The 24568-nt window shown below is 41.6% G+C and overlaps 1 protein-coding gene across 2 annotated transcripts in view; it reads right to left on the reverse strand.

The window, feature by feature from the left end:
- Positions 1-9547: 9547 nt before the first annotated feature.
- Positions 9548-24568, reverse strand: part of m1ap (meiosis 1 associated protein) — a 52044-nt gene continuing 37023 nt past the window's right edge. The window contains exons 4-11 of one of the 2 annotated variants that reach the window (XM_085351029.1): positions 20065-20220; positions 18937-19096; positions 16082-16223; positions 13788-13851; positions 13543-13685; positions 11727-11842; positions 11438-11492; positions 9548-9781 (exon numbers count right to left, since the gene is read on the reverse strand). In XM_085351029.1, the coding sequence (XP_085207155.1) occupies positions 9548-9781; positions 11438-11492; positions 11727-11842; positions 13543-13685; positions 13788-13851; positions 16082-16223; positions 18937-19096; positions 20065-20220 (1070 nt within the window). Of the gene's footprint in view, positions 9782-11437; positions 11493-11726; positions 11843-13542; positions 13686-13781; positions 13852-16081; positions 16224-18936; positions 19097-20064; positions 20221-24568 lie in introns of both variants that reach the window. The other variant, XM_085351028.1, reaches the window with a different exon arrangement.

The raw sequence follows: 24568 nt of genomic DNA on the forward strand, positions 1-24568 counted from the left end.
TTCTCTAACACTCCTCCTTCTTTCAGACAGAACGAGGGAAGAAAAACAAAGTACAAGAGCGGCAGTGAGCTTCTGTCTTTCTCATTAAACTCTCAGTGAACCAATTGCGAGAAAAAAAAATGCTGGGGAAAGGGCACAACACACACACATTACGGCACTGTTTTCATGCAGTCAACATTTTCTTTTATTCGGTTCAGCACTTCCTCTTTGGAATATCCAAAACAAGCTGTTTACACATTTACAGTGTCTGTTTCCAGAGAAGACTTTGCCCAAATTCTGGCCATAAAGCAAACTGCGCAAACTTTCATGCTGAGTTCGGTTTCAATGCGTTCTTTATCTCATGTGACTCCACTTGTTCGAGCTTTAAAAAAAGCTACAGTTTTGCACATTTCAGCTGTTCATTTTAGCATTTTAGACGCGCAACTGACTCTTTTTACTTTTTTGAAATACTTTGACACGGTTGCCTGAGTATCATTTACAAAAACAGGAACTGTGATTTAATTTTTTTTTGTCTGTGTAAATGTGCAGACCACGAGTGACATAAAAAGTTTTGTTTCTCTCTCTTTGCAGTGTCTTGGGTAATAAAGTGACACACATTTTATTTCTTTCATGTCATTGTCAGTGAGAGCGAGTGTGTGTTGCAATTTTAGGCTCATTTTTAAAAACGGTCGCATAAAAAGTCCCCGGAGCTAAATGAGAACGATTATGTGGTAAGCAAAGAAATGTGAAGAAGATGTTAGTGTGACCAGATTAAGAAAATCCAGTCACACTATGTATTCATTCATTCTTTGTTTAAAACATAAGACACTGGACCTTTTCATGTAATCCGAGCTAATCCTTTCAGTTACGCCTAAACAAAGACCATCTTTCTCCGTTTTCTCTGTTTCAGTATAACAACAACAACAACATCAGTGTTACTGAGCACAGAGTTATGAGCGTGGATAACTCTGTGCTGGATAAATGCGCAATCCAAACATCCGGGCCCGGTACTTTGAAACAACTTCAATAAATGCAGGATATCCATCCGTTATCTGGATTCATTCAGGGATTCAGCAGTCACACAAAGCTGGTTATCAACTCACTAAATCAACTCAGAGTTTCCCCTGTGTATTCACAGGAAAAGGATGGTGTTAGCGGCATCTGGCCAATCACGGATAAGTGCTGCAGCTGGCAACAGACTGGCTGATTAGTATAGTTTAGTATCGCTTTATGTTGCCTGACGATAAATCTATACGGTGGGAAAACTAATACAGATGGAAAGCAACACAATGTGTAAAGGGAAAAGCTCTGCACAATAAAAGTCCTCAATGAATGTGTCTGTTTAAGCGTTTTGGTCAGTAAAACTGGAAAAGAGCAACTATATTAATAGTATTTAGACTATTTAAAGTTAGTGAAGAAAATCAACATAATTCAGTGCAAGTTGATAACTTACGCTGGTATAGCTCACTGGGTTGAGCAGGTGACCCATATGTCACATGGCTCTGGCCCTATGGAGATGTCAGCCATGCTGTCGTATCTCAAAAGTCTTGAGCCACCCTCTTTATATTTTGCCATGAAAATGGCAAATTGGTGCAGAAATTTGGGGGAAAGCCATCCAATGAATGCTAGTGCTCCACTGCATGTTGTTCTATTCATGAATACTTTTACTGCACTGGTGGTGTAGTTGGGATTACTGTCATGCATGCTGTCAATGAAGCCTTTTTTAATCCTACACTTTCCAGATGGTATTGCACGATGGATGAATATCTGATTGTACTTTTGTGTATTCATATTTCCAGTTTTTAATGAGATCTCCAACACCACTGGCTGAATTTTAGCCCCAAATCATGGCAAATCATTAGCTGTACTTTTTATGCTTTACTGATTCAAAGGTCAATCATTAACAGAAAAAAACAAACAGAAAGAAACCTCTGAAAATGTCAGGTACAAATGTCCAGACCTTCAGAAAGCCTGGAGAACTATTGTTCAAGACCACTTAATTAAAAAAATCTTTAAGCAAAATATAAAAAATGGAGGGTTAGGGTTAGCACTGTACTTGTATAGCAGCTTTCTTGCATAGATGTGTATCTTATGCATGAAAGCACGATTTCATGCATATATCTCCCTTTCAAATGCTGCTACAACCGGCAGCCAGTTAACAACTTTGAGCTACCGTCACTTTTGAAGCTCGCCCAGTGACGCACTTAAATGCTCAATGTGTTCAAAAAGCAGTGCGCTAAAATATCAGCTTGTGGTTTTACAGTTTTTTATGTGCTGGGCTATCAAGCCTGTTTTGGTCATGTGCATTTCCTGAAGTGTGAAGCAGTTGCAGCGCAGCCTCGCAATGAACTCCACGACAGGCTGTAAAGCTAAACTGCCTCTTAACAGGTATGCAGAAGAGGGCTAGGCCGTCACAACTAAATCTGCATGTATCCCGTCAACATATGCTCAACAACAAACCGATGGATTTATCCGTTATCACCAGCTAAGATTCAGATCTTATTTCGACGTTACAGAAAGCACCCCGCTCTTTCTGTCACCTCCTCTTCATTTTTGTTCTTCACACTTTGCTCTTCATCTGTTTGACCTTTCACACATCTGCAACGGGCAAGGTGCACGAACACGTATGAACAACTCGATACTGATGTGTATCAGGGTGTTATTTGCATCTGCATGGATTCCACCATTTGTCCCTTGTTGTGTACATTGTTGTCTTGTATGTGTGTGTGTGTGTGTGGTAGCCTCATACTGAAAGGCTTTATCAGACTTCACAGTTTCAGATCAACTTCTGTGAGTTTTCTCACCGTAAAATGGAGAAAAATGACAAGTTCAACAGTGAGCGCTCTGCTGCAGGTTATGTGACACCAAACGCATCGAAGTTAAGATGCTGTGAATGATCAACAGACAGCAGAAACATATAGAGGCTTTACTCTACCAGACATGACACCAGTTGTGTATGTGTGTGGGTGTGTTTGCACCATTTCTAGACACATGAGTCTCTCTGGCCAGACAGTTTTATCTGCAGCTTTGAGGTCTATGTGTTACTTACTGCATGTCTACACAAACACACACACACACACATACTATATTAACTATTATCATGTCAGTCACAGCCTTCCTGTTCTTTTCACTGTCTATTCTCAACACTGCGTGACTGTCTTCTTCCCACCAAGGTCTCCTGCTCGTCCTCTTTAGTCAAAGGTCACGTCAGAGTTTAGTTTCGGAAAGAGAAAAGGACCAGCCCAACAACATGAGGCACTGAAACTTGTTTTTGTTTTTTTTCGCAAACACGTGCTTCTGTGGAAAGAGAGAAGGAAAACAAAACTCCTTTCCAGAAGGCTTCATATTGAAGGGCAGTAGGTGCTTGGCCAACAGGGCAGTGCCCTATGATACGCAAATGTGCAACCAAATGAATCATAAAAATATGTAATAGATAATATATACATAGCTCACTGTAATGGTTTTTCTCTGTTCCTGTACGACAGAAAACAAACCAGCAAAAAGAAACGAAACTGCTGCACTCATATTATCCTAGCTTTCCAAAGATGAGAGGAAAACTATGAGCAGAGGAAAACATCTGTCCCTGATGTCTGAGAAACAAAACAGAAATCCGTCCATCCATAGTTTAGCTAGTTAGCTAGCGCACAGCTAGCATGTTTGCAGTTAGGACACAACAAAGTCAGGAAGTCGGTATAGTAACCTCAAATTGACGTAGCCCCTGGGTTCTGTGCCTAATTTAGAATTGTGTATTCTTATTTAATGGGTGGATGGGTTTTATTTCTAGTTGCATTCATGATTGTTCCAGGGGCTTGTGATCCTTTTGGGTTCTGGGTAATGAGGGAAGTGGGAACGACTGGCGATAAAGGCACACAGGGGGTCATATTAAGAGAATCAGAGCAGGGAGGGAAAACACAAGACAGTGTGAACAATGAACTACCAAAATAAGACAGGCTTTTGCTTTTTATGCAATGTCCCTGATTATGCTTTGCCATGACCCTCGTATTTCTTTCCCTGATTACCCTTCTTTGTATAAATGGTCCTGTTGTGTCTGTAGTCTTTGTTGGATTCCCTGCTGTGGTGCTTCCCTTGTCTTGTTAATTTTTTTAGATTTCAAACTATGATATAAAGTCTTTCCTGCCCTACACACCAGTTAGTTCTTGTTTTCATTCCCCATCCACTTGTCATCTATTCTCAAAGGCCCATGAGCTGCTGAACAAGGCCTTCCAGACTGAAGCTGCTAGCCTAGCTCATTGTTTCTGAAATATCTGTCCACTTCATTATTAGTCAATTGCTTGGCTATCTGCAAATTGCATAAAACTGTGTGATTGTGGACAGTTGTGGTTACAGATTATCTCACCACCTCCATGCATTAGTACTTAAAGTTTACCTAATTTGCTAAAACGCACAAAACACAATATACAAAGGTCTACATATGGTCTCTACTCTGTGTTAGTGCCTGTTAACTGACTCAACTGCATCAAATGAGGCTCTAAAAGGAAAATAATGAGCCGAAAGATTTACTGATGCATAGCTAATGACACTATTGATGGTGCAGCTTTGATGTAATCAGAGGAAACTTCATCCGAGAGATTCATCAGGTCAGGAATCCCAATAGCCTCTTAATGATGTAGTTACTCTACTGAATAAAGGAATAACAACAGTATTGTCAGGCTATGGCTTCAAATGTTAAGATCTGTGCAAATGCCATTTTTTATGTCAAACATGGCTGGGTTATTTTGGTCTTGTGAAAACTTGACACCTGTCAGCTGCACCTCTTAATATAAAAACGACTTTGAGCATCGTTTCCTCATTCTGTTTCAACTTTGCGATGCGTAGCATATGACACACTCCTGTTGTGGGCATCTGACAAGACGTTAGTGCTTTCTGACACGGGACACACATGAAACTGTCCGGTTTCCTCTCGTGTTTGACTTGGTCGACCACCAGCGCTCTATTTTTGGCTTTGCGTGGGCAAACCAATTCAGTCATGTGTGTCTGAAATAGAGGTTCATTCACTCTCGCTCTCTTTCAGTGCTACCTAAAGGAAATGTCAGTTTCTCATTCATGCTGCTTCATTTGCAAAACCTCAATGATTATCTGCACAGAGGTTATGTGTGGTGAAGAAGTGATTTTTCTCAGCGAGCTTCAGTGGACCACACTTCAGGTTCAGGTTCTCTAGTTTCTGTGCTTTTCATGATGATAATCACTGGGACGCATACTCTTCAGAGATTTGTGCTCCTGACTTTATGTCACACATGTGCACATGTGCATGCATTTCAGACATGTAGGAGTAGAGACCTTTCAAGATTTCTCTTACGGGTTTCCAATTCAGGTTCTGTAACCTTCTGACTTCACCTCCTCACTTCCTCCTCACAGAGATGAACTTCCTCTTTCAATTCTCGCTCAGCGTTGCTGGTAAGACAGATAATTATTCTCTGCCTGTGTATGAACTGTGACTCCTGTGCTTATTCTTCCATGTGTATAGTATCAGAGTCCTGTGGCAAGTCAGGACAATCGCAGGAAAGAGACAATGCGTTACAGTCTGTGGGACAGACAGAGAGTCTGATGCATGTTTTTTTTTGTGCTCTGCAGATTGCAGCAAAAAAGGAAATGGAACATTGAGCATAAAGCAGGAAGTCAAAGCACTAATATTATCCTGACTCAGATATAGATGGCACAAAAAAGAATACAACCGCATTTTTAGACAGCTGAACCACAAAAGCCTTTTTACGCGGCTCAGAATTATCGAGTTTAGTTTGATGCACAGACACGTCTGCGAATTACGTCCCCCAAAAAACCCCAAACCAAAACAAAACACCACCCTTTTAGAAGTTATTAGAATGAATAACTTGGACATGAAGTTTTCCAATATGGTTTCTGCAAGGTGACGATGCATTGCTAATGACACTATTGATGGTGCAGCTTTGACGTGAAAACAAATAAAAGCTAACATTTTATTTTATTTTATAACTTTAACCAATACTTCTGGAGAATTTAATCTTGTCTATATTCATCTTGCTAAAAACAATGATTTAGTCTGTTCTTGAGCAATAAGCGTTACCAAAAAGGTTAAATAGACACTACTAAAAATAACAGTGGCAGAAAGTAGCTTCCTACGCTTAAAAAAACAAACAAATAAATAAAGTAAATTAAGCTTACAAAAGCAACACAGAGACTTGCACACACCATCGCTTCTCAAAATATCACTTCGTGCTCGGTAACAAATAGAGAAGTTTTACTGTGAAGCACCCTTGCTGAATGTTTGTCGGTTCCTATATAATCACTATCTTTTCTGTTAACAGTAACAGTCTGTGAGAGATGTCAGCGTGTATGATTATTAGTCTGAAGAAAATAACAGAATGTGGGAATTAACCACCAAACCCAACAAATATTCTCTGCAGACCAAAGTTCATTCTTTGTGTGGAGCGTTAACAGCTTAGGTCTAAAGACGTTTGTGTGTGTGTTGAAATAAATATGCTAACCAGTTAACTCCAGTAACTAACCACATGTAATGCTAGTTTGTAGCTAAAAGTGTTTTACAAGGTCTTGAACAATCAGGCCAGATCTTATCCTAAAGACCTCACAGTACCATATCACCATACAACATTAGGTGATACTGTATCCTCCCTTAGGTACACTGCAATAGGCCTAGGCTGCTTCCCATGACGCACCCATTAGTATTTCTTCTTCACGCACCTGTTTATACACCACTCAGCATTTAGTTTTCACCTGTCTCCTTTACCTCCACCCGGTCATGGCGGCCCCTCCTTGAGCCTGGTTCTGCTGGAGGTTTTTCCTTTTAAAAAGGAGTTTTTCCTTCCCACTATCACCACATGCTACTGCTACTACAGCATAGATGCTACTACTGCACATTCACCTAAGGTATATGTTATATATATAATATTCTACCTCTATCCCCCCCCCCTCCTTTTTGGACAAGTCGAGGAGCGTGTCAGGTTACATTCCACTGTGTGTTTTGTGTTGGAGAAAAGGTGGTGAAAGAAACATTATATGTAACGATGGGTAAAGCTCCTGACAACAGACCACTTGAGAGCAGGATTTGGGCAGGATTGGTTTATTGCTTAGCACACTATTTTCAATGTCCTGTCCTCACCTACTAGTGATGTCTGGTGATAGTAGACAAAAAACCCAGCTGCTTCCTTTGTCACATACCACAGAAATTAAAGAAATATCGATGACAAAACAAAAGTAGCACCAGTTAAGACCCAGAGCTCATGAGTAAGGATAAGGTGCATACTGCACTTTTAAAAAGGTTAATTTCAATAGGTGAATGGCTTAAAACGAAAAGTGTTTTTAGGGTTTTAGTTACACACTGGATGCACTTAATTGTGCGGTGGAGTTTTTTAAGCGATAATGATGAAGATGACAAAGACAATCAATCATTAAATAATAATAAATGCAACAGTTTCATATTTATACGCCTTTTCACTCTGCTCTCATCCTTGGGAAACTCAATAATGTTATTAATGTGCAGGGAAACCTGTGGGAGGTAAAAGGTTAAAGGCGGTTAGGTGCCCTTCTTCTACTATCAGCACCTTATGCTACAGAAATGTTACCGCAATCATCAGCCCACAAACTGGCATTTTATTATTCCACAGCAGATGAACAGATCAGATACAGGTTTATACATGTGTGTGTATATATATATATATATATATATATACACCTCATATATATGAAAGAAAGCTGAACAGGAACACGATTGAATTAACACTGTGAGATGAGGAAAAAAAGAACAACGAGAAATGCAAAACATTTTTCAGAGAAGACCTTTTGCTTTAGAGCGAAGAATCGAAAAAGTCACCTGACAAGCGGGACACTGTTAAACTTCCTGCAATTTCAAAAACAATTGAACTTTTGTCAGTTTCTGGTAATATCACATTTATCTGTAACAGTTGTGACATTTAATGAGGAGTGTGTCTAACAGTGTGCAGGTCACGCAGAAGAGCTCCGGCTCTAGCCTTCTGACCTCTCCGGGGACAGAGGGACTGCTGTCGTTGCATCTGAACAAATTTATGAAATTCACACCAGTTGACTCAGCTCTCCAGCGCTCGTGAGAATCAAAAAGAAAGTGAAGAGCGAGAGTGAAGAAGCGACGGGGGAGAGAGAGAGAGAGAGGGGGGGGGAAGTGGGGAAAATGTTAGTGGCTAGTTTTGAAGGTCCGGGTGAATTCTTCTCAGAGACAAAAGCATCGTTGTCGTCGTGAATGCGGAAGTAGTGTGACATCACAACGTCATGAAGTCACTGGCCACTGGGATGTGCCAAATGTTATAAGGTTCAGTAAGGGGGTGGAATGGCGGGAGACTCATTAAACTTATGTGTGACAAGGCTCATTCACGGGAAAGGAATTCATAACAGTGACGACGGACAAACGTAACTAATGTGTGAATGTGAATCACTGTCGGGGTGTAAATATAAAACTGTGCACAAACCAGCAGTGATGTAATAACTTCAAATCGCCTCACACACACTCACTCGCAGACACAACGGAGTGTTTTTTTCCAATGCAAAGTTGTCATATTCACGTTTTCACAGAACACACTGGAGATTTTATCAGTTTTCTTCCATCCACCCTCCTCCCCCTCACGCTGCCTTTAAACCCTCTGAGAGAGAGCTGGCGGCGGGGGTAAAGGCGAGCAGAGAGGCCTCTCTGTCTCTGGCTCGTTGAAACAGTGAAGCTGTGTTCGAACGGGAGCTCAAGATGGAATGTGCATGTGTGCGCACTATAAGTCTTTATGCAGCACGTCTCGTTTATTATGCATCAATTGTAGTTTTGTAGCTAGTTTCCTTTTGACTTAAAGCTGTGCGTGCCAGCGTGCGTGCTGTAGCGCGCAGACACTGCTTTTTATACATCCATCAGCTTTTAATCTTCTTCTGATCTCCCACACACCACCCACGTTTGTTCTTTTTTTTTGCAACTTCTTATTACTTCCCCCCATTTTTTTTGGGTGACTGTTTAAGGCTTTCATTGTCCTGCCGCTTCCCTTCTTTTCATCTTTTATCCTGCTTTTTTCTTTTTCATTGTTTACGGTGTGTGATTTTGACGTTTTGCTAACTCAGCAATCTGCACATGGCAGCGAGCTGAAACTTTCCTTTCTCACATTCACGCTCGCACACATACACGCACATGCTTGCAAATGCAGCGACGGAGGCTTGTTAAATTCAGATCTAACTAATATTGTTCGAGCGAGCAGTGAGAATAAATAGAAATGAAAGAAAGTGTCAGAAGAACCACCCAGAGTGCAGTGCAGAGTAAGTGTGCTCGCAGCGTGTTGCACGGCCTCCTGTGTGCATTTACGTGCAAATTAGCTTGTCTCTTCCGTTCTTTAAAGCCTTTATGAGCTGCCTGATTGCTCACCAGCTTTACAGTGGAGACCAATTAGCCAAATATGTGTGTGTGTGTGTGTGTGTGTGTGTGTGTGTGTGTGTGTGTGTGTGTGTGTGTGAGGGCCTATATATTTGCAGGTGTGCTAATTCCACTGGAACCCCTTTGAAGTGTGCAACAATGGACTTTTCCTCACTTTCTGCTACTAACCCTGCAGCACTCTTACTGTATTAGCACAGAGTTATCATCATCATCATCATCGTTTCCCTCTTGCCGGGTAGGGGCCCGACTGCTGCCACTGCTGCTGCTGCTGAGGAAGTTCAGAGCTGGGCGGGAGGCCTTGCTGGGAGGAGGTCCCAGCGAGGAGGAAGAGGAGGCGGCGGAGGAGGAGGGTAGCGGAGCAACGGTGGCCCTGACCTTGTTGTTCATTCCCAGTTGGCGACTGTAGTTTTGTAGCTGAATGGAGGCGACACACACACACACACACACACACACACACACACACATTCTGAATTTCAAACTCAAGATCACTTTCTTGTAGAAAACGGGAGATGAAAGAGTGGAAGAGGAGGATGTGAAGGAGTTAGGAGGAAGGACATGTGAACGCAGCAAAAAGGAACATTATGTTTGGACTTTAAGTCTGAGGTCAGCTGGAGTGACAGCTCGCCACAGAACAGAGCGAATAAACACTTTCCCTGCGTTTTCCCACTGAAGTGAACTATTTGCATGTGAGCAGCCTTATCAGCCCCGATGAGTCACCCTGCCAACAGCTATACACCCTCAGGACACAGCAGGCCTCAGTTGATGGGAATACATAAAAAAAAACATTAGGGTGAAAGTTCACGAGCGATACACTGCCTGTGAAATCCACAGGAAATACTACACTCTACTAGAAAATACTCGGAATATACTCCGAAGCACTGAATATTGGTCTGGAATTACAGTAAAAAAACCCAATAGGATGCCACCACAGCAGCGATACATTCAAAACACCAGACAAACCTCGAGCCGAATGATCTTCTGGAAAGTCTGAACCTTTTAGAAGAAGCCCTTGTGATATAAAACCACTTCATCTCAAAAGTGCTATCTTTGACAACATTGTAGAGTATCAGAAAGCACCACAGCACAGACTGTGTGCTCGTTTAATCAGAGTTTATGACTCACTTTGAAAACTCTAAAATAAAACTGAAGAATGATTCACTACACTATCGTTGTTTCACATCAGAAACGCAGTAATCCTCAGACTCAATGAGGTAACTTAACCACTTCCTGAAATAAAATTTAACTTTTAGGTTTTAACTAAACTTCTGACTTCATATGCATCCAAAATTATTCTTGTGATACTTTAGGCACTGAAGCTGCTTAAATGTTTATTTCGCAAACTTTTATCTGGCACTTTTAGTTTCTAGTTTCTTTCCAGGACATGATAAGATTATAAAACACAAAGCACCATTAAACATTAACCACAAGTTCACTTTGTGGCCTCCTTTAAAAACCTGTGATTGTTTTTACTTAGCATTCTCACATTATCTGACAGCTTTCATACATCTCTCAGATGCTCCCATTCAAACAAAACTGCTGACATCACACAACAGTTTACAAAAACAATACCCTCAGAGTGTTTGAGACTGGCTGACCTCTAGTTTACGACTACCTGGCTACAAACTGAGCAGTTAAAACTAGTTCCAGCTCAACCGAGTGCACCAATAATGCCCGATTATCTAAACTGCCTCCGGAGGGCACGCTCGCACAACACCTTTATCTGTTTGCTTTAACTCGGACATCTGCTCGTCCTCAACCGCTGCCTCCAAACAACAATGCGGTTGTTTTATTGGATTATGTTGCTTTACTTCACATTTTTCATTCTCATGTTTATTTTCACGTTTTTGTCCAAAAGGCTTGTTTGTGTCTGACTGCAGCGAGTGCTGCCATCTAGTGATCAAATGAGGACGTGAGGCTGAAGGGCATTACTAAAGCACACGCTCCATAGAAAGATGTTTAATGTGGTTAATCAGAATGCGGTCAAATGGCTCTTGAACCATAAACTTCCCCCATCTTATATATAAGCATCGCAGAGTGACCTTCAGACTGTCATAAAGCTGCTGTGTTTACCTGCCGTGGCTGTCTGCTGCCTGTGCTTTTAGGGCCCTCCTGTGGTGGCTGAATCCTGGGAACACAAACAGCTTAGCTCCTCAGTATCATCTCCTTAACATATATCTGTAACCTGAACATAATCTTCTTAATAAGCTTCTTTATCATTGGCAACAGCTTGTGGTTACAATCACCTTCACTTAGCTACATCTTCACTAACGGCACTGATCACGTCATTCTTTAAATTAGAGCTTTGATCATCTCTATAAATATCATCACAGACTCATCATGATCCTCCCGTGTTGCTGACCTGTATGGGTATCGTGGCTGGGAGAGCAGGCCTCGGCTCCTGAGGTGCTGGTAGAGGTTACTGCTCAGGGTGAGAGGGTTTAAAACAAACTCCTCATCCAGCTGAGTGAGACAGCTCTGACAGAGACAGAAGGCACACGAGTATCATTTGAATATTTCAACTGCGACCTGTTTCGACCTTTAGCGAGTACTCAGAATAAAAAAGTGAGTCACAGTAAATGACGAGGCACCGTGTCCTGTAATGTCCTGTCAAAAATACACATGACGTCTAATACTGTCATCATCACATTCACAGAAGCGTCATCCTGAGACGTCATCGAAACTTTGCGTGCTTCGCCTTCGCGATGATGAGTGTGCAGTTTAAGTAAAGGTCATAATATGAAATTACTATTATAATTCTTTAATATCAGGGCGCAAGTGATAATGTGAGGAAAGTGTTCGAAGGAACAGGGAAAGGAAGAAAGTAGACAGGAATAGTGGGAGTATACGGCAAAGAGAAAGGTGGCAAAGGAAAAGGAAAATGCTTACAGTGAGTTGTTTGTGAGACTAGATGCTAAAAGAAGGAAAAAAGAGGGCCTTTTGTCAGTTGGTTATAGAGAGACCGAGGTGGAAAAAAGATAAAGATGGAAATGTGCTAATGAGTGAAGAGAGTGTGTTGACAAGATGGAAGAAGTAATTTTGAGGAACTGATGGGTGTAGGAAATGTAAGAGAGAGGAAGACAGATGGAAGACAGTTGGTCACAAAGTGCAGATTAGAAAGGAGGAAGTGAGGGCAGCTATGAAGAGAATGAGTGGAAAGGTGGTTGGTCCAGAAGACCTACCTGTCAAGGTGGAGATGTCTGTGAAAGAGAGCAGGGCACTTTTTAACCAGATTGTTTAACATGATTTCTAGGGTACAAAATTTTTAGAATTTTGAAGGAAGAAGAGAAGGAAGCAAGAAATGGCAATGGTGAGGGTGCGACATGAGGACAGTGAGACAGTGCTGATGTGGATGGAGCTGCCCGGCAGGAGGAAATGAGGAAACCCTCAGAGAAGATTCATGGATGTGGTGAAGGAGGACATGAAGAAGGCTGGAGTGACACAAGAGGATGCTAGAGAAAGTGATTGATGGGTATGTGATCCAACAGGTGAAAGAAGAAGAAGACATATAAACAAATGGTGTGGTCCTTAGTTCCAGGTATATACAAATAGAATTGTATGATGATTCCATGGTTCAGTCTTTAAAAGGTTAACTGGTCATTCAGGCGAGTGTTAACATGATACCGAAATCCTCCATTGAGGGGACGTTGCAGCAAATCCACCTGAAGAAGATGTAACTCTTAGAGCTGCATCAGAATCTATGGGCCTGAGTTAGCATGATAAATGTTAAAGTTCATGATAGTACAATTAGAAAAGACTGAACAAGTGCGGCTTATTTGTAAAGGCTGTCATAAGAAGGCATTTTCTCCCTAAAAAGAACAGCACAGCTTTGGACAGGTGAGAACCAAGTGGAGATGTTTGGCCACAATGCACAGTGTCCCCTCATATCAGCTTTCACCATGGAGATGGAGGCGTGATGATTTAGGCTCGCTTTGCAGGCACAAGACCCGGGCAGCTTGCAATCACAGAGTTGACCATGAACACCTCTGTATGCCAAAGTATTGTAGATTCAGATGTGAGGATGTCTGTCTAACTTGGCTCACAGCTTGCCTTGTATTAATGTAAAGGTAACCAGTGCTGATAGATTACTGAAGTTGAATCATCAACTTCTGCTTTGAGGTTCTCAGTGTCTCTATCTACTTCTCTAAATTGTTTAGAGCAACCGGAGCTCATCTAACCTGTATAGTCTGCATGGCGTGATGTGCAGGGTCCTGAGCCGAGACCAGCTGTGAGCACGGCAGCAGCAACTCTCTGGAGACCACAGGCTTCAGCAGCAGGGACAGAGATGGAGATGGCTGGAGGATGTAGTGGGAATACACACCTGTGTTGGACACATACACGCGGCCTATGATTGTTCACGAATGACCTTGATAAACAGTCATCTCTCTCACACATAAACATAAACACAAATACACACATGGACCTGAGGCTCCAGCTGCAGACTTCTGAGCCGGCTCCACCTGCAGCAGCAGGAACAGGTCACGACTCTGAAAGAGAGAAATCAAAAACTTTTCGAACCGTGGAGGGATATGCAGAATCTTGCAAGGCTGACAAGCTAAAATGAAAAGACGATCAAACGGTCCAAACAATTTTATGCTATGTTATTACTGCAGAAACACTGGGATGCTGTGTAAAATGTAAACATATCTTAAACACAGCAAATGTTCAAATTGGGACATTTGACTATTTCATGAAAAAAACAACAGAGAACATTTGAATTTAATGGCAGCAACACATCTCAAAAACAGGGCAACAAAAAGACTGGAAAAGTGTTACTGAAAAACAGCTGGAGGAACATTTTGGAACTATTTATATTAACTGGAAACAGAGAAAGAGCACGTTAGAGAGCCCGAGTTTCTTAGATGTAAAGATGGACAAACGTTCGCCTTTCTGCAAAAAAACTGCATCTACAAAGCGGGGATTGCTTTCAGAATAACAAGCCTCAACATTAAAATTGGGAAGTCTTTGAACATCTCATCAATAATATACAGTACATTATATCATCAAATGATTCGGAGAATCTGGAGAAATCTCTGTGTGCAAGTGACAAGGCTGAAAATCCACATTGTATGCCTGTGATCTTTGGGCTCTCGGGCAGCACTGTGTTAAAAACAGAAGCAGAAGCAGATACATTAACTTCAGTAGTGTATTAGCACCAGTTACATTAATATAGGGAACCAAAGAAGTATTAAAGTTGAGGGATATAAGCCATTATATCTGAGGTAAAGTTGGAATCCAAATACAGAAAAAGGCTCAATGTGGCTCTTATTTACAGATACTCAGAATCATGTAAATATAAAGTACACAGTTTCATTTCTGAGCTTTTATGCATTAGGACATACCGGTACCAGCTCTTTATGATTATGTTTGACTACATGGGCTTAGGGACACTTCCAGAAAGTTCACTGAGTCGTCCACAAATTCCCTTCCTGTCTCTATCATGCAGAGAAGAAGTTGCGCAGTATGTGAACATGATCCAGAAACCTCTTCTCTGGGTTAAAGCTAAAATGGACAACTGTTGTGTGGTCAGATGAATTTATTGTGAAATTCCTTTGGGGAAAAAAAGCTACATCATCCAGACTAAAGAGCAGAGACCTGACAGCTTGTTATCATCATTATCATTTTAAAAAGTCTTGCATATTTCAGTCATATTTTCAGCCAATGTTAAATCACATGCTGCAGCTAATCCAACAGCATGGCTTCGCAGCAGAAGAGTCTGGGTGCTGAACTGCCTTGCCACCAGTCCAGACCTTTCACCAGTTGAAAACATGAAATGAAAATACAACAAGAAGACGTGGGACTGCTGAGTAGCTAGAATCCTTTATCAGACAAGAACGGGACAACATTCCTCTCTCGAATGTGAAGCAACCGGTCTCTGCAGCTTGCAGACAGTTAAAAATACCCGCCACCTCTAACCCTAGATGCACCTTTGGTAACAATTAAAAATTCTAGATGATTTTCAGAAAAGTTGACCTCTGACCTCTAACATGTCTGAGATTTTTAAGTAGATCCACCTGAGCTATCAATTTGAAAGTCCTCTGTCACCTCGTTCTTAAGTAAGACAGCGCTGGCACGGCTGGCAGCCTTAACCCAATTTCCCTCAGGATGAATAAAGTATGATCAATCAATCACATTCAAGAAATCGCATTTTCAGAAAATGTGACCTCTGCACACCCCCCCCAGCAGACTGATGTCAATACTCCATCAGCCCTTTATAGCCGAGGGGTAAAAAAACCTGTTGTTAAACAAATAGGCGATGCTTTTTAGTGCTGAACATGGAGCTGTCCCAATTTGTTGAGATGTGTTACTACCATAAACCACAAGATTATTTAATACTGTTCTTAAACTGGCACATTTTCTCTGTTTGATATGTTTACTATGTTCTGCTGTAAACAAAATATGGATTTATGAAATTTACAAACCACTGCATTTTATTTGTACTTGAATTCGCACAACTTTCCAGTGTTTTTGGTGTTGGTTTGTATGAGTTGAGAATCACAACCGTCAAACAAAAGCACAAACATGAATATGATTGCTCTATTCTACCATGACTCCCACGTTCCCACATTCGCTAAAACGGGAACCAGATTTGCATTATGCAAATTCTTTCATGTAGACTGGTCAAATGGGTTTTACTTCTGCATCACATGCGGCCATAAAATGTCAGTTTCTCTTAATAAAGACAATTGTCACAAGATGAAAAAACAGAAACTACACCCTGAGTGTGTGGCAGAGGGCATGGAACAAGTTCTGGTTGTTCTCCATTTCATCCCAGTCCAGCTGCCAGCAGGTGGTTGGGCGGATCACCAGCGGAAGGCCGTACAACACACTCTCACACACTCCGTCTGCACGCAGAACTCTGAAAGACACACACACACACACGCCAACAATGGAAAAAACAATGAAATCCTTTTCATTTCTGAAATGAGCTCCAGCAGAAAACTGTAAGTATGCAAATATATGGAAAACATCATGAGCAGAGAGAATGACATCATCCCTGCTGAGGTGCGTTTGCAGTGTGACCCATTTTCTAACTCAAGTACATAAACAGCACAATTTTCCAACCGTCTGGTATGCAAAACGAATGCCCATTCGTTCACACAAACGCACATTACTTCCTACTGTAGGTCCTGAAAATGTAAAACAAATGCAAATCAAGTTTCTACCTCAGCGCCTGCTTTCTATCATTAGCGTGTGTGTAGCATGCGTGTGCGCATTTAGGGAAAAATTACATCAGCTGTTCACCGAGTTGGAAATAAATTCAGCATTACCTCAACTGCATGAAAACATTACCACCCCACACAGCAGGCAGGTCTGGCCCGGATCTGGTATCAAGCCGGCACTGCTGGTTGACTTCTGGCATGATAAGACGTATGTCATCCAGATATGGGCCAGGCCCGGCATAGATGGCAATGTCTATGTGATGGCATGCCATATCTGGCTCGATTGTGGTTTGGTTTATGTGGCCCAGGCTCATAGAAAACAAGTCTGGGCCAGACTTGGCAACTGGTGTCACAGCAGGGTGTATGTCAATCCAGATGTGGGCCAGGTCTGGCAATGATTGCACTATTTATGTTCCTATTTTCCTATTTTAATTAGAAGAACCAAATGCCATGTTGCAATACTGCTATAGTAGCCAACGTTTCAAAATAAGGTTTGACAGGTTTGTGACTGTACACTTTATCCAAAACCTAGTGACGGTTTACTCATCTGTCACGGTCCACAGTGGCAGACCGTGTGGAGAGTGTGAGGAGGACTCAGGTGCAGACACAAGTGAGGATACGGGAGTGAACTTTAAACAAAAGCGAGCCTTTTATTGTGGCTGATGAACACAAAAGAAACAAACAAGAATGAGGGCAGCACAAGAGCAGTAACTAAACAGAAACCTAAACTGGGAACAAACTATGGTAAGGCTATGGCTTGGAATACAAAAGACTGGGCATGGCAACACGGAGGGTGGGAACACAGACGACGCGACACAGACTACATGAAACACAGAGACTAAATACACATGAGGGATGATCAGGGGAAGTGGCCACACATGGGAGCACAGCTGACACACATGAACCTAACGACAGGACAGGAGAGGTGAAACTAAATACACTGACCTTGAATACAGACTTTCAAAGTAAAACAGGAAACATGGAGATTAGACATGACATGAACTAAACATAACCACGCAGACATGACTCATGACAGGTAGACGCACGAACCAGGGAGACGGAGTACAGGGGAAGATGACAGAAGCGACAGCATGAACTTGACAACACAAGACACACAGACATAAACACATGAAGGGCAAGGGAGGCTTAATACAAGGGTCATATAATTACAAATGAGCTGGAATAACTTAATGAACCTAAACAAACAATAAACATCAAAATAGACTAAACACAAAACACTGGGTCGCACGACCCAGGACCATGACACTCATCTTTGCCAGCGGGTGGCTGTAGCTCGGGAGGTAGAGCAGGTCACCTACTGATCGGAAGGTTAGTAGTTTGATCCCTGGCTTCTCCAGTCCGCATGTCAAGAGTATGAATGCAGTTAGGAAGCGCTCAGTTTAGAGAAAGTGTGTGAATGTTGTATAGAGCACTTTAAGTAATCTGGGAGAGTAGAAAAGCACTATGAAAGAGTCAGTACATTCCTTGTCTAAACAGGGTTTTTCATGTTACTTTTGCACTATTATGTTCCGGCACATGTTGTTATTACATGGCTTGATTAAGGTACACATTAGGCTGACATATGGGCCAGCACAGGGCCAGCAGTGTGTCTGCAACTGGCCCGTGGCTGCACACAACCTACACATGGATTACATACCGGAAAGAGTGACGGCCCTTTGGTGGTCCAGATCAGGATTGTCAGAGGTGGCCCACACATGGGCCAGCACAGGACCACCAGTGTGTCTGCAACTGGCCTTGCGCTGGCCCATGAAACAATCTTCAGTGCACTGCATGAGTTTGTGAGAAAAAAATGGCACGTACACATTCCTCTACTGACAGGTAGGAAAGAGAAGAAAGTGAAAATGTACTGCGCTACATTCAGTTCATGTGTCCACAATCCCTGTGAGGTTTAAAATAACATGACGAGTTTGTTTTGTAGGAAGCAAATGTAGCTCATTTTTTGTATGACACTGTCCACAGAGGCTATTTTTGACCTACAAGCTTGTAAAACTCTCCATATTTGTTTTGTGATTGGTATGAAAGATTTTATTCATTTGTCAGACTTTTACGATGAGCATTTTCCTGTCCTCTGGAATATATTTTATCTTCTGGTTTCCTCGTCCATCATGCTGATTGTACATTTACGAGGCCAACAAAGTTCCTTACAAAAGCGACTGAACTTTGTGCTCATATTGCTTTTACAGCCTCGGAGCACTAACTCCAGCAGAACAAAGTGCACTCAGATGCTCCCAAGTCAAACAAAGGAGCTGTGCATTCAGAGAACGCGTGTTATTGGATCTTGCACACACAAGTCTTCCTTTCTCCTAACAAAGTGATTGTGAGCTGATCCTAAAAACTTTTATTTGTGCTTATAGTTCGAAGGCCCTCAGCATCGATGCCCACGCTTACTTGATCACTTTCAGTGTCTGCGGTGCTGGGCTTTGATTGGCCAAGCCCTTAGGGCCAGGCAGGAAGTCCCGAATGCTCTCAGTCTTCACTCCCAGGTTCGGGGTCAGCGGGATGAGCGCCGGGCTTATCATGCGCTCCTGCATGTCACACTTCACGCACACTGCACATGCAACAGAAACATGCAGTCATGTTAAAAACAAAGTACACGCCATGATTCAGTAGTTTGTAGAACTTAGAACTGTAGAAATTCTAAGTTCCCCATAGGTGAGAAAGTGAGTCCAAATGGTTTGTCTCTGTGTGACAGACTGGTGACCAGTCTAGGGTGTTTGTTGATGAATGGCCAACTCTTCTTTATAATGTTGCTTCAGTTCATTGAGGTTTATGGATATTTGTTTCTAAACTGCTCTCGGGTCGGGTTGAGGCCTTTAAAAACTTAAAATCTTGTCTTTTTCAGCTATTCTGCTGTAGATCATATCGGACTCTAGAATACTTCTGTATTCAGAGGAGTTCGTGGTCAACCCAGTAACTATAAGGTGCCCAGACATCTCAACTTTAGTCTCATTTGTCCAAAGGACACTGTTCCAAGAGTCACACTGTTCAGATGTAGCTTTACAAACCTAAGCCATGCTGCCATGTTCTTTTTAGAAAGAAGAGGCTTTCTCCAGGCAACCCAGTTTTTTAGGCTTTCTCTAATTGTACTGCCATGAACTTTAACATTTAACACACTAACTGAGGTCTGTAGAGTCTGAGTTCTTCTGAGCACTTTGGAGATGCTGGGATATCTACTACTGGGAAGGGTTTTCAACAGAAGAAACAATTGCTTCTGCTGCCAAAACCTCTGCTCCTAATGAGATGCTCACACTTGCTTATGATCAGGTAATGAAGTGCATTTGATTAGCAGCATCTGGCTGCAACTTACCCTCTTAATTTCTATGGAAGCTGTAAATTTGTACTTTTTCACGACTACACAGAGTCATGTGAAAACTGTATTTGTCATGTGGCTGTATTTATGTGCATTAAAAACCTTTCTTTCTTTCATGTATTTGTTAAAGTCATAAACTGTAATGCATTTCTGACTTCCTAAAACATCAGTGTGTTCAAGTTCTGTGTGTGGCTGTAGATTTTAACCTGGAATCAGGTTATCCATGGGGCTTGGTAGCAAGAGGTGAAGGTGCTCTCTGTCTCCACCCTGTTCTTGAAGCCATGCCTTGAACACAGTCTCTATGGCAAACACAGTGTTCTCCACCTGCTGCAGGTCGACCTCTGTCCCCAGCATCAGAGAGTCTGCAAACACACATGCACACACATAGTGTTAAAAAGCTGTATCAGACTGTCTGAGGCTCTGTATGTGATAAGTGCATTGTTCTAAAGATTTTAACCTCTTTCATTAGTTTGACATATGTTAATTAAACAATGTCAATTAGAACAAACTGACACTAACATTCTCTTTGACCTGTATTTTGACATTTTTAACATTTTTATAAACTTGTTCAACAACTCCCCAACTTTCAAAGAAGGATTTTTTTAGCCACTAGATGGCAGCAACATATGATAAATCCAAAGTACAGTAGCAAATGGCCTCGGTGAACTTATCAGTACAAGGGTTCAGTGTTTGTGGATTATCTGAAAGCCTTCTTCAGCCTGTCTGATTAAGAATGAATAAAAGCCTCCAAGACTGAAGATGGTTATATTTTGAAGCTTTTTATGCAAACAAATGTGCTTCTGTTCTGCTTCTGAGCTTTTCCCTCATCCCAAAGGACGCAACATACTAAAAGGCCTAACTTGTCTTCCTTTTTTGCCTGATGACTCCCACTCATCATCAGACGAGCAAAAGAGACCCCACGGACTTGCTCCACCCTCATCTCCTGCTTTCTCGCTTATCTCACCCCCTGATATCCATTACCAAATGACTATAGGCAAGCCTTGCAGAATGCCCCTCTCCTCTCTTTCCCTCATTCTGCTCTTTAATAGTTAATGAGCCATCAGGACATGACTAATGGGACTAAAGGGAGAGCAGGAGATCAGGAAGGACGGAGGAGAAGGTTGACAGAAGGGAGGATGGAGAAGAGTAGGCAAAGTGCTTAATCTCATCCTGTGAGGAGCACTGCGGAGAAAGTAAGAAAGTTGAAATTCCTAGACTAAAATATGCCGATGCTTCTTTCATCTGTCAGATGGAACTACAGCACAGAAGATATTTTTGGTTCTTGGCCAAAGTTTGCAAAAGTGCCTTATCTAGAAATAAGTACATCCTCTGAGGGTGGGGGAGGAGGGGGAGATTAGGTTTGCTACTTTTTTAGCTGATGGACACTTGCGGTAGGATTCCTGCTGTGTGAAGCCGAGAAGGATGAAGGCTGAGAGGGAGGATTTAGAGGATAACAAAACATGCACTAATGACACTTTAGCTTTACAAGTTGTCCTTTTATGTGTCAGGGAAAGCACACTGTCCTGACACATGCTATGTTGCTCTTGCTCTGAACACGGATAAAGAAGTTTTGGAAATTCTCTGGTACTCGGGGCGAGCAGTGCATCTCACTTTACAACACTGCAATGTTACTGAGCAAAAACCCAGCGACTGCAGAGAAAGAGTCTAAAAGAACAAAGAGACGAATAGAGAGAAAGAATGGTGTATACAGAAGAGACAGGGGAGAAAGTATAAATACAGAAAGACCAAGACCAGGAGGAGGAAGGAGGAGGAGGCAGATGAAGACAAGATGAGTTAGGGAAGAGACGGGTGGGTGTGGTGGGTGATGGATGGTGGACCACACTCTAGCTGTGTGGTCCATCCAGAAGGAAAAAGGAAAGAGAAAATGAGGTGTATTCCTTTTCACTGCGGCATAAATAATTCGAGATGCACCCTTTGTGTCTGCTCTTTGCTGAGCAATACACTGAAGACCGAAGAGAATAGGTGAAAGTAGTTAACCCTGATATATGTGTCTGTGTGTTTGGAGAGATGGCAATGAGCTGAAGTAATGATGCTCTCTGTTTCTCTTTGGCAGGATTATCAGCGCTCATGAAGAATGTGTTTACACTGCTAAATCCTCACACAGATCTCCCTCTGCTCGGTTCACCAAGTGTGTGTGTTTATTGCAAGTGTGCAAGATCAAAAAAATCAATTATGTGTTATCGTTAAATCCTCCTATCGCTATCTCTTCTCGCTCCCTCTGTTTCTGTTCTCTGTGATCTGGTGGTATGACACACCAAGACGCCATTAAATTGTGAGTCAGAGCAAGTGACCCATCCCGCTGATCTACAAGTCTAATAGTGCTCCTGAATTTCATTAGCATTTGCTTGTGTGTGTGTGTACCTGAGAAGATAAACCATGACATGCATGCTGAGGTAAGCATGCAGGGTGGCAGTCGAATCTCATTAAGTGTGTGTGTGTCTCTATCAGATGTCAGAAAGTCAGGGTGGTCACGAAGGGATTTATGATTGCTCCCCTCTTACACTAAGCACTGCACTGTAACCGTGGTGTTTAAATCCAGCAAAAAGACTAAAAATGTGACTAATAAATGAGTGAGATCTACAGTAAGTGATGTGAAGATGTCAAAATAAACAGTTTCTGTGTCAGCTGTAAAATTCATGAACAGGAAATTTAAACGTTCATTTGACTTTTCAGTGCACTGCAACTTTATATATTTGCAGATCATGCTCATTTTTAACACAAAACTATTTTTTTGCAAAAGCATAACACACAATTGTGTGTTGAATAAACCTCAATACTACATATGGATGAGATCACATTTCAAAATGTGGTACTTAAAGACAGAATTATGAAGCTCTATTTAAGAAACACAATAAAACAGCATCCATACTCACATTTTCATTAACGTTTACAACCTGCTTTAGTATGAGAAATGCGTATCTAGTTAGGGTGTGGTTTCTCTTCCAAAGAGCCCGTCATGTGTTTTTACATTAGCACACATCATTTCCGTGTTTTTAAATGATAATAACTGTAGATTCTCTTACAAAAATATACAAAAACACTCCGAATCTAAGTTTAATAAAGGCACAGTTATATCCACTCATCATGGACATCACTTTAATGGTAACTTTGGGCTTTTAATCACTTCTTTGAACTGTTCTTTTCTCCAGGGTGGAATGATTGCACAGCAGACATCTTTAATGGGCACACAACTAATCCACACAGGGTCAAAAGTATACCTACACCTCCACTTCTATTTGGCCAACTGTCCCATAGCAAGTTGCTCTTCAATCAGACGCTTTTGCACATCAACAAGTATAATTCTTTCTCAACTCATTATTATGGTATTAAAACTTTGGGTATATACTCACTAACCTGTTCCCAGCAGCTACAGAAAGCTGATGTGACTGAAAAAGGTGTTTTAAGCCCATTGCACACTTGCTCCTTGCACCAAATACCAGACAGACAAACAGCCACTTATTTTCCCTGGTAAAGTCCAAAACAAACATTAAAAGTGTCTCTACTTTATACTGAGCAGCATCCCATAGCAGCTGTATCCCTCTCAGTCTTGTAGTCTCTATGCATTTGTTAAATAAGATTGCACAAATAGCAGAAACTCTGTTTCTTTAACATAAGTCGCACATTAATAGTTTAATAGTTTAATTATTTATATAGCACATTTAATTACAACAGGAGCGTTGACCAAAGTGCTGTACAAGTGAGGGGTTACATTCATTAGCTGATGAATCTGATGCTGACTTACCAAACGCAGTCAAGTGCAAGATGGCTTCCTTTTACATTAGTGTTCCTCGTCTGTCTCCATTGATCCAATTCTCTGATATCCTCCTGACTCATATGTGATTAAATACCAAATAGATGCAACTAAGTTGCTTCCGATGACATCTTAGAGGGATGTAATTTTTAAAAAAATGATCACACAAACACACAGACACACATATATATACACAAAAAAAAAGAGTCGAATAATTCAGCCGATGAAAATGAAATGAATTCAGATTTTGCTGAAATTTCCCACAAGACTGTTTTCAGAAAAGGGCGGGAGGAGAAATCATTTTGAGTTTGACCGACAGTTTTTTTGCAAGATGCCAAGGGATTTGGCCACCTGCAACACCAAACACATTGGTGTATCTTTACTAATGCACTAATGCAACTATTTCCTTTTGCTTTTCACCTTGGTCATGTACGAGATTACTACCCTGCTGACTCTATGTGTGCGCGTCTTCTAAATCTCCATTCCACGTCCAGTAAAACGTCCTTTTACTCTGTGCATTAGGAAGAGCACATCATTGTCATGACCGCTGACCAGTGCAACATTAGCTTGTGAGTTCAAATTAATGACACTAATGCTCAATTAGAAGAGAAAGCTGAGCTCTTCCATGGAGCCCTGTTTTTACCCCTTCATAGAGATATGGATCAGCATGATGGACACTGTGGCCTGTAATGCCATGAAAGCTTCTGACAGTCATTTTCTAATTCCAGAGAGCTCATGCAAATGGGGGGTTTTAAAGTATGCTACTATGCACATCAATAGTTTGGAATTATGTCCTGTATATTTAGCCATTTAAATTCCTTTAATGCAATCACAACATATATATGAACATTTATATGCAACATTTTAAATTTTATGCAAAACAAGCCATTTAACTTCCCCACCACTGAAGAACAGGACACAAATGTTCTAACCTGGAT

Source organism: Diplotaxodon limnothrissa, linkage group LG3 (genome assembly GCF_057381915.1).
Source record: "Diplotaxodon limnothrissa isolate DT_005_m linkage group LG3, D_limnothrissa_male_GT1.1, whole genome shotgun sequence".
Classification (NCBI taxonomy): domain Eukaryota; kingdom Metazoa; phylum Chordata; class Actinopteri; order Cichliformes; family Cichlidae; genus Diplotaxodon; species Diplotaxodon limnothrissa.